Source organism: Pteropus vampyrus, unplaced genomic scaffold, assembly GCF_000151845.1.
Source record: "Pteropus vampyrus isolate Shadow unplaced genomic scaffold, Pvam_2.0 Scaffold4, whole genome shotgun sequence".
NCBI classification, from domain to species: domain Eukaryota; kingdom Metazoa; phylum Chordata; class Mammalia; order Chiroptera; family Pteropodidae; genus Pteropus; species Pteropus vampyrus.
The window spans coordinates 6,200,815-6,212,206 of record NW_011888785.1 but is presented as its reverse complement, the minus strand read 5'-3'; the positions used below and the strand labels follow the sequence as shown (position 1 = coordinate 6,212,206).

The window sequence follows — 11,392 nt, the reverse complement described above, 5'->3', positions numbered from 1 at the left end:
GGTGCATTGTCCCAAGCAAAGGGGGACTATCCCAGACAAACTGGGGTCCTTAGGCAGATATCAGTTTAGGAGCTTCCTGCTAGAAAATAGTCGCTGCAATGGACTATGAGATAGAGTGGATCAAGGTCTGGAATAACTCAGAAGAATGCTGTCCTCATCTCTATTATTACCTTTTTCAAACATCATTGGTAGGTTGGGGACAGGGGTCCAGTTTTTGGGGTACCTAGGATAGCTATGGCATCTACAAAATGTGGCCTCTGGGCTTTGAAAACCTCCCAATTGTTTCACTATTGCTGCTCAGACCCATCAAATGCTAATACAATGACCCCATCATAACACAGTGAGGAATCCCAGTAAGCGCACACATACGTCAACTGGGCATTTGGTAAATGCTTTTAATCAGGATGCTTGGGATCAAACCAGTCCGGAAGTTATTGACTTGAAAGTCTACGCTGTCTTGATTTTTAGTTGAATTTTTGACATCCTCGTGTATTATGGGCCACGTAAACTAAATTAGTGATTAAATGCTTCATTTTATGGTAACAGGTATGGTTGAACTTAAACACTCATTATAGCTGAATAAAAGTATCCCCGTTTCCCATTGTAACTAGAATTGTTAAGGTCACTTAACTTTTTGCACTATCCTTTAGTGCACAGACTATTTCAGCCTAATTAATATCACACATTATATAGTTCTCTAAGTATGTGTTAGAGTCACATGGGTTAGCCATATTTGAGGGCAGGGATCACTTTTAATAAATCTATTTTATCTTCCATACACTCTATCTAAGGGCAGGGGGTAATTTGGATGCAGAACATATGTAAACAACTGACTTTAAAGCAATATTTAATACCAATTTGTAGAAAATTCATATTTGGGGATTTTTGAGAGATTAAATCAATAGATTTCTCAACATAAAGTGAAATAATCTAAGGTCTGTTCTAATATGAGTAAATTAATACTCATTCAATGAATAAATCAGTGTGCAGTTATTTCTCCTTTGATATCTAAATTATCCAAATATTTATTTTTATATTTCTCCTTGTTTTGGTTTTAGAAACACTGCCTCAGGGTTTCTACATAATCACAAATTGAAAATCGCAAATGTGAAAACACAGTATATTCTGGGGAAGAAGTCTTTTTCAGTTTATTCTATAATTTTCTTGAGACTAAATTTCAGAGGTAAGCTTGTAAGATAGTTAAAAATGACAATTTTATGGGTTATTTGTAACATTTCCTATTTACACCTGCAAAACCAGGCTCTTCATGAAACAAACAAAAATCAATTTACATCAAAAGAATTTGTAATGTATCACAGTTGAGCCTGATATTTTGTATCCAAGGAAAAATTAAATATAATAATAGAATTCTTATCACTTCAGATGTTGCTTTTGCAATAATAAACCAAGTTTACTTCATAAGCGAATAATCTTAAATAAGGCACCTTAATCTATGTGATTAAGGACCATATTTCAAGAACAAAATTTTGAAAAACGTGTATGAGATTTGCAAAGTCATAGAAAAATATTCAATTTTTTTTATAATTTAGGAAGTTCTTAGTGCTTACACTAAAAATATGGCGAGGGCAGTAGAGAGATGCCCGATTTACCTTGATAGCCTAATTTCACATTAATTAAATGCTTTTCTTAAATCTCGCATGTTTCTGATTGGGAATTTTTTTCCTTATAAAAATTATCTGAAATTATCATTGTCTTAAAGAGTTTATGCATAGCTTTAGTACTGTTGTCTTTATATATTAATCAAATGTGTCAATTCAAACTAAAGAAACATGAGTGCAGAAGATCAGTTCACTGCATCTTTGGCATGGCTTATTTAAGGAATTGTTATGTGCTAACATGTATTTAAATAACTGAGCTATTTCCAAAACATCCTAAAAGTTGGTTATCTAAAACAGCAGTCTCCAAACTTTTTGACACCAGGGACAGGTGCTCCTATGAGAATTTAGTGCCTGATGATCTGAGGTGCTGAGGCAGTGATGCTAGCGTTGGGAAGCGGCTGCAAAAACATTTGAAGCTCCGCTGGCTTGCTGGCTGCTCATCTCCTGCTGTGAGGCTCCTGTCCTAACAGGTCACTCACTGATCGACAGAAGTCTGTGCGGGGAGTTGGGGACTCCTGATCTAAATGAACTTTTTTTCCCCTTCAACAATCGTTGGAGCTTTGTAGAAATAGAAATAGTGTTTACACATAATGTTCTTTCCCCACCCCCTTAAACAAAATTATTAGATTATGGTGTAAAATCAAGGCCAATCATTAATAAAGAAGCAAGTAATGTGAATTATTAGAAAGAATAAAACTGTATTTTTTACATTCCTGATACTAATGTAAAACAAACTATCTCCTGTAGTATTTTTAATAACACTTTAAAAGAATCTAAATGTTTAGGAAATGGTGAGGATGGTTGTACATTGTGAATAATTAATACCACAGAATTGTACACTTAAAAATGATTAAAATGGCAAGTAATATAATTTACTACGATTTTTAAACAGAAAAAAATTGAAGAATTTAATATGTAAGAGTATTTTAAGTATAAAGTATAATATTTTTGTAATATTAAGAGTATAACTTCACAGTTTAAAATGTAGTGTCCCATGCATTATCTTTTCTTTCTTCCCATTTTCCCCCTACAGTTTTCCTCTTCCACTTTAATTCATTTTAAACTTTCTATAGAACAAATCATATTACTGGCTACACAGAAAATTAAAAAGTATATAAGATGCCGTAGTCCCCTTTGCATCAATGCGACCTTTTTAAAATTAAGATTTCTCTACAAAATAGTTTTTTATGCTTTCAGTTCTACTTTCTATGTAAAAAATCCATTTGCCGCTGCTTCTGAATCATGTGACTTCAAATCTACTATATTTTAAAAATTTTCTGGGAAAATGTCACGAGGTCAGTATTTACAATTTTCTGAAGAATTTGATCAGGACATCTGCCTCTTTGGAGATCATTAAGCTGTATCTATCTCCAATGGAAAAAAAAAACAAAGTGGTACTTCAATCATTTTGATTTCTAAATGCTTAAAGACTCAAAATACATACATACATACATACATACATACATACATACATACATACCATGGATTGATGCTGATGTTGTTTAAATAGTATTTCATTTCTTTTTCAGGATTTTCTATAAAGACTATTTAAAAATGGTTAAAGAAATACATTTTAAGTAAAATGTGATTCATTGTTACATGCATTTTTAAGTTATTAAAAATTTAAATCAAGAAAGTAACTAGGTCCAGGTTACACCAAAAGAGTAGGGTTTATGAAACTGCTTGTCATCACAGACTTCTTGACACAACGACATTGTGGTTTTGCAGTTAACCTCAGCCTCTCATACAAAGCCAATCAAGTGATGAAGGTGGCAACCTAGGTCATGATGGCTGGCATGTGGAAGTCACTGAAATAATTTACATAGTTCCTTTACCCAAATGTCTTCCTGATATAGTTGCTGAAGAGATTAAGCGAAAAAAAAAAAAGTATTTAAAGATATTATGACAAGTGTTATCAAGTGTCCTGGAACCTTTTACCAGAAAGAATAATACCTGGGAAGTGATAGAAGGCTTAGACATTACTCAAGTGCCTTGGTCATAAATCAAATAATGCAGATGTTTCAGATGCTTAGAAGCAAGTCAAAAATTTAGACGACATTTATCACTTTTAAAATGTGCCCTCTTTCAGAGTGATCACGATAGTCCAATATTTTCAGTTTGGGGGCTTTTATTTTAGATTTAAATTTTGAGCATATTAAATTTGCTATAATCACATAAATTTCATAGCATGTTTTCTCAAACCATAAGTATAATTCTAATACATCCAAGTGAATTAAAAATTTATTTCTCATAGAAACATAAATATAATTTTAGAATGGAATAAGAATATTTGAATCTATATGCAAAAGAACTACCTTACATATGAATTCATAAACCATAGCTATTCCATATATACTTTTAATTCAACATTCTAAAATTATTAATATTTCTATAAAGGCATCCACTACTCTAATCAAATTATCGCTTCTTAAACTATATTTTTCATAGTTTTTTTAATAAATAAATCTTTCTAAACAAATCTTATGTTAAAAAAAAAAAAAGTCAAGCCCTAAAATTACTAGCTGCATTCTGAATAAATTGGGCCAAATTCTTTAGTATAATGTCTAACATTGATAACTGATGGAAACTTGGCTTTTACACAATACTTATCATAACTGCTCTAATATGGCCATTTGCCTTCTTTGATTTCCTTCTATTATTTTTACCTGATTTCTATTATTATAATTTCATTTTTTATCTTCCTCATATCAAACTGCAACTGGAAAATAGAACACACTTATTCCTTACTTTTAAGTTTTAGTTTTTCTTTTAAGATACCAAGTAGAAGACATTCACTGGCCTTCTCCTCTATAATGTTTTGTCATTATAAACCCTGAAAATGCTGCCTGATAGAAAAGGGGCTCATTTTACAAACTCCTATGTTCAGGCCAAATGCTATAATATTGGATAATAAATTTATTTCCTTGTCACATAAAGATAAGTTTACTTATATTTTAGAAATGTGTAATAGGCATATTCTTTTGAGTAACAGGCATATTCTATATATTATTCTTATCTAATAGTAATCACCTGTAGGTGTTAAGATCATATAGTAACAACTCATACTAGCATAAAAAAGAAATTTCTTTAAAAAAATATAATCAGGCTTTGACAACAGAATGAACTGTGCTACTAACTGTAATTACTATCTGTAATTATCACACCTTTGTTTTTTTCCCCTATCATTAATAATGTTTACATGAAGGAGAATTAAATAATCTAAAAACTTGATGTGATTACCAGATGCTTTGATGAAATAGTTGAACTTTCATATAGAATTCTTTCTGTACCATTTATACAGAATAAAGTGAGACTACCTCAATGGTAAACAATGTCCGTCAGTAATTTCAATAAAATTTTTTTTGTCCATAGATAAGTCAATCAGTATTTTTACTACACAGTGTAGTCATTGTGTGGTAAACTAAATAACCCCTCACCCACCTCCATACCCATGTCCTGATCACAGAAACCTATGAATACCTCATCTGGCCAAATGGACTTTGAAGTAGTGATTAATTGAAGGATCTTGAGATGGGGAGATTATTCTGGGTTACCTGACTGAAACCAAAAAGTAATCACAACTATCTGTGTAAGAGGTAGGCTGAGGGAGATTTAACTACAGTAGAAGAGATACGACCACAGAAGCAGAGATTTGAGTGATGAAGCCAGGAGCCAAGAATGTTAGCAGCCTTTAAAAGTAGAGAATGCTAGGGTGGGGTTCTCCCCTGGAGCCTCCAGAAGAAACAAGCCCAGCAGACACCTTGATTTTAGAGGATTTTAGACTCATTTAAGACTTCTGGTCTCCAAAACTATAAGAGTTATGATAAATCTGTGTTGTTTTAAGCTAATGAATTTGTGGGAATTTGTTACAGCAGCTACAGGAAACTTATAGAGGCTTTCCTCAGAGATATTGTGGGTTCCATTCTAGACCCCCATAATAAAGGTAGCACACCTCCATAAAGTGAGGCATAATCTTTTGGCTGGTAGAGGGTCTTGCCTTCAGTTTGTAAAACATGCAAAACCTGTGAAGCACAATCAAGGGAAACGCAACAAAACGAAGTATGCCTGTACAATCTGTAAAAAAGGCTGAATTAAATGACCTCCAAGATCTTTTTATGATTAGAGAAAATTTCTCTGTGCTGTCAGCCTTATGGATTTTTATTTTTAATAATTTGTAATAGCCATAGCTTAAGAAAAATTATGTTTTATTAGTTATTTGGGATGCAACGTTATTAGTTATAATTAGTCCGTTAGGTATTATCATGTCATCATCAAGAGGCAGCAAATGCTAAGGGAGACATTTCTTTTAGTTACTCTTACCAAGTTGAAGGAAAATGTTATATTAATTGATTTCTATTTGAGTAGCCAATTCACTTAGAAATTCAAAACACAAGAATCTTAAAGAAATCAGCTGCCAGATTTATTAATCTATCTGAAAATAAAACAGAACCAAACAAAAAGTAGAAAACAAAACTTAAAAAAATTTAGATACATTTCCCAAGAGTGTATAAAGCAATGTTTTAAACCTTTCTGTATTGGAAATATCATTAATGTTGGCCAACTACTTATTTTGTTCAGTGAGTCACTACCTTAAACAGTAAATTATATAATATGTCCTTAAATATTATATAATTAATAACAGTTCCTCCTTTGATTCCTTAAGATAATTCATAGCCCTATTCCTCCCCACTGGCAAACTAAAAATAGAATTTTAAAAAGAAAAAAGAAAAGGAAAAAAAGTGAAGGAATAGAAAAGAAATCCTTGATACGACTTTCATTTAGATTATATTCGAAAGACCCATTTTCAATTTCTCCTTTAATTTCTCCAAATATGTCCATTTTCTTTCCAATAAAACTTTAGCTGAATATTTTAAAATTTGTTTTTATTCTAAATACCGTAAATAGCCACATGAGCATAGTGGGGTGGGGGTGCTGGGGGGAAGTTCTGATTTTTAAGGCATACTTACTAGCCCAGAATGGGCTTAATGATATATAATTTATGTGCAGGACAATCATTAAAACCAAAGGTAACATATGTATGTTGAAATTAGAATTTTTTTGTAGGATTATATGTGAATAGTATCAGTTATGGTACGTAGATTTCCCAATAACTGTTTGATTTAAAGACATGTGAAAAATAGGTAGCTGGGAGATCAACTTTCAATAATCTTTCCCGTGCTCATTATGAAATACTTTTATAAGTTGATTTCAAATTTGCTTAGAATTTTTTTTAACATTTTGCTATAGACTCTTAAAAAACTGTCGTTTCTCTGAGATATTTGGATGGATTGGACAAAACTCATGTTTGCTGCTTGAATTATTTAGCAAGCCATTCAGAGATATTATAACACCATTTACTTATGGTTTTTTCCATGGTGAACAGAATGACATATCCTGCTTTCAGTATTTTCTCCAAATGCAAAATGAAAGCAAAACAAAAACCTTTGAAACTTTAAATCTTTAAATCTTCTTTCAAACAATCCAATCACATTTACATGAGTGTTCAAAACAAGATGAATATCAGTGCCAGCACTATGTCATACAGCAACTTCTTCATATACTTTAACAGTTTGTAAATAATTTTCCACTTCACGAAAAGTTACAAAAGTTTCCACAGTTTCCCTTTAGCAAGCTGAAGCTTACTCTTCATTTGTCAATGTGCATAAAAGCTGCTTATAGCATAGCATGGCATAAGCTATTTTTTTTAAGCAATAAATGGGTTGAGTCATCTATTTTGTCCTGAAATGCTATCTGTAGTTAACTGCATTGCTTATAAATGGTAATAGTAAATTCAGCATGAAAGAGAATATTCGAGAAAAGACAGCAGCAGAAGCATTAGCATTATCTAATATTTATATATGTTATCAACATAACACAGCAGTAAAAGGTTTAAATGCATATCAATGGGTACCATCTCTAAAAATTACTATAGTACCTATTTAGTGTATTGGATATTTTTCTTAAGGAGTGTTTGCTGTATCTAGAACAGCATAATATGTGATTTAGTACAGTTAATTCTTATTGATTAAATAATGTTTTTATGTGCTGAAGGAAGTGAAAAGACACAGATAATCTTTTGCTTCATTGCGATCCCAGATTTACCATTGAAAGGAAGATTTCAAAGGACCATGACATATTATTATTTAACTGAAATGGGCTTCAAATTTTTAATTGACAGTATGATTTGTATTTAAACAGCAAGGTGGCACCTGTATTACACAGATACATGTAATGCTACTGGCCTGTGACTCATTTTGGAGCCAGAGTCCAAAATTGTGCCCCTCATTTACAGTCATGGTGATTACTCAACTTCAGAGAGAATTACCCATTATATGGTTATCCTCTGTGAGTCATATATAAAGCAAAACAAACAAACAAAAACAGCAAATGCAATCTCTAAAACAGTTATTTCTAATAATTGAACTGCCATTTACAGATTTTTTTGTACACCTTGCAGAGACTCAGAAATGATAGAGGAAGATGCCCAAGACAAATAGTCTCCAAGTGGATATTTACACAATGTGAATTAACTGTACCATAGATATCGAGAGAAAATGAACATTTTCTTATGTTGTAATGAAATCAAAGAAACATGATATAGCTTCATCATACTTAAAACCTGTGTGACCCCATCCCAAGCCTAAGTAAAAAGTAATCCCCCACTCCCCCCACCCATTCACCCATTATCTTCCTGTTACACAGAATAAATGTTTAGATTACTCCCACCCACCCTCAAATAAAGTGCGCAGTCCATGGCAGACCATAGAATAATGCAACAGGAAAAGCCCCTTTTTGTGTATTATTATTTTAAAAATAAAATACAAACAACAGAAATCAAACAAAGATTGAAGAGAATTCAGAGATTCTCTGCATCTTGCAAAAAGAGGGAAAGAGAGCAAGGAGGCCCTGCTTGGCTGTCACTTGGCTTAATATACATAGCCTTCATTGTAGGGGTGAGGGTTGCAGCAACCCCCTTCTGGCATGTAGGCCATGCTCTCATCAAAGTGAGACAGAGGCACCGTGTCCTCTTCGTTGATGTGACGTTCCATGTCTGTTTTCAGCAGCGGGCGCTGGTTATCTGGAAAGGCCATCGAGAAGAGGGCTTCTGGATCACACACAAATTTGTAGACATATCTCTCTCCAGCCACCTGGTGAAAACATGGAAGAGAAAAACTCATCCTTATGTATGGTGCCAGACATTAACTAGACTTACTGTGGTGATCACGACATTTACAAATATTGAATCATTATGTTGTACACCTGAGATTAATGTGACATCATATGACAATTATACCTCAATAAAAGCAAACAAACAAACAAAAACAAACAAAAAAAAACACATCTTTAGCATCCCAGATGGGGAAAGAAAGGGAAGGGAAAGAACAAAAGCATGGTTTAATACATAAGAAAGTCTGGATAAAAGAAAAAGCAACCAAGTGTTAGCAGATACTCATTTTTAAAAAAAGTTTTTACTTTGTGGAATAAACTACGATTCATTTGAGGGAAATACGAAATATTGACCTTGAGAAATATTTACATTCATTCTAGACATAGCTAAAAAGTTTAGCAGTTTCCTTGTTTAAATATAAAGATAAACTTACATTGTTATTTGAAGGGGGAAAAATCAATGATTTCACATGGATATGTCAGTGAAGTTTTTTTTTTTTTTTCCTTGTTTGAGAAGGTAGTATCTATACTTGCAAAATTAACTGGACCTTTAAGGTGTAGTCTCCTTCTTACTATTACATTTCTGAAACTGTAGAAAATTAAACTTCCAAACCTTAGAAGAAAAATGTGTTGTATTCTTAATATGACTAGACTAGTGATTCACTGATTCACAGGGTAAAATGGTTCTTTTTTCTATTTTTTCCACTGTGTATTCTCATCAAAAAAAAGAAAGATGCATGGCCTTATTTAAATGAAAGATGGATCAAGAAGACAGCATTATTCTGGGTACATCTTTTAAAAATGAAGACAAGATGCATTAGATAGAAGTTAAGGATGTGTATAAAGTGTCAAATTGAAGTAAGAGGTGTAAAAAAGTGAAAGGAATTTAAAGTACACAACGCATGGGGAGGAAAAGAGAAAAAGAAATGTGACAGCTGCTTGAAATAAAGTAGTAGCATAATTTGTAGGGAATGACATGCCCCAGACTTAAATTTTGAAGAGTAATGCTTCTCTAGGAAATTATAAACAACTGAGTGAAACATATATGGTCCCCCTTCCCCTCAGCACCATTAATAAACAATGCTGAGGCTCTGAAAACTGGGATGGGGGTATGTGTGAGTATGTGGATAAATAGTCTTTGTATCAACTTTGATAGTAACTTGTGTGTGTACCCAGAGTTCAGTAATTTTAGGAAGGTGAAAATTAATCACCTCTGGGTTCCTATGCATCAAGAAGGCACTGCTAGTTGCTTTGTGATGTGGGGGGATGGTGAGTTCGTGGTTTAGAAACTATCTGTATATGTTTGGAAGAAAAGAAACAACTGCTGTTCTGGACTCAGATTTAGAATATTTTTTTGCCCTGGAGTTTTTACCCTGTAAGAGGTACCAGTTTAGAGAACCCAAATAACCTGAATAGTCTTAGGTTTGAAAATAGTCAACACTTAGTTTTTATGAATTTGGATATGTTTCCTAAACTTCTCTGTTTCTTATTTTTTTCTGTAAAATGGAGACAGGAATTGGCTCCTCTGGAAAGAATGTCTGTGTAAAATTGAGATGGACGTCTAAGGTACACTGCATGGCAAACAGGGGGGCCTGACATAAATTTATTCATTTCAGTCTTTTATTAAAAGGAAATTAAGTTCATAAAGATGAAATGGTGAAGTTACCATGAAAATAAAAACAGATAATTTCAGAAACAAAGCTAAGATACTAAATCCTAGTTTTCCTTTTGTCCTTTGTTCAAAGCATTTTGAGAAATACAAAAAAATGGCTTGCATACCTCAGAGGCTCGGAGCATTTAATAACCTGCTTTGTTTTGTTTAGGGCTGTGAAGAAAAAGGTATTTGCTTTAGGCTACTGGAGCTTTTTTTGTCCAATCTGCTGCTATTGGTTATAATTAGAAATGATTTGATAAATCAATATAGGGAATTAAAATGTGTAACATGTGATCAAGATTATAAAATCTCTTTAAGGACTCTGCCTTGATTCACAGCTTCCTTTCATTTTTCTTTGAATAAACACTTTTTAGGGCTATTACTATACTTATTAGACTATATTAAAGGCCACAGAGTTTATAACGAGGGCTGATAACCAACTTAGAGAAATAACATCTTACATTATTAATGTTCTAATTACAATTTGGAAAATCCTATACATTAAATATACTCGAATTGCAATGCTGAGATAGATAAAACATGAATTCTGCAAGAAAGATTGACCAGAATCAAACAAGGAAGAATATTTTGAGCTGTGCTTTGAAAGATTGGGTATTTAAATTGTGTTTTAACTTTTAAAATTTCAGAATACAGGAATACTGAAGGAAAACTAAAGTTTATGGATTAAGCCAAAAGAAATAATGATCTATCATATGAGTGGTACATGTGTTAACAGGTAAAGACGAGAAGGTAAAACATTCTAGAAAGCAGAACAATGAGTGAAATAATGAGGGAATTGGGAATAGCAAACAGAAAGGCTCAACACATGTGAGGAAGAAAAGTTAATATGTGTGTTCATAAAAATTGTAAAAAGACTTGATTGTTGTGCTAGTTACAAGCAGACTTCGACTTTTGCACGTTTCATCATTAAATGATCTACTCTTTCTTACAT

At 32.8% G+C, this 11,392-nt stretch overlaps 1 protein-coding gene across 8 annotated transcripts in view; it reads right to left on the bottom strand.

The window, feature by feature from the left end:
• Nucleotides 1–6,855: 6,855 nt before the first annotated feature.
• ETV1 (ETS variant 1) overlaps nucleotides 6,856–11,392 on the bottom strand; it is an 85,276-nt gene continuing 80,739 nt past the window's right edge. For all 8 annotated transcript variants that reach the window (XM_023532879.1, XM_023532895.1, XM_023532894.1 and 5 more), the window contains one exon: nucleotides 6,856–8,767. In XM_023532879.1, coding sequence (XP_023388647.1) covers nucleotides 8,546–8,767 — 222 coding nt within the window. In that variant the 3' untranslated portion in view covers nucleotides 6,856–8,545. The remainder of the gene's footprint in view (nucleotides 8,768–11,392) is intronic.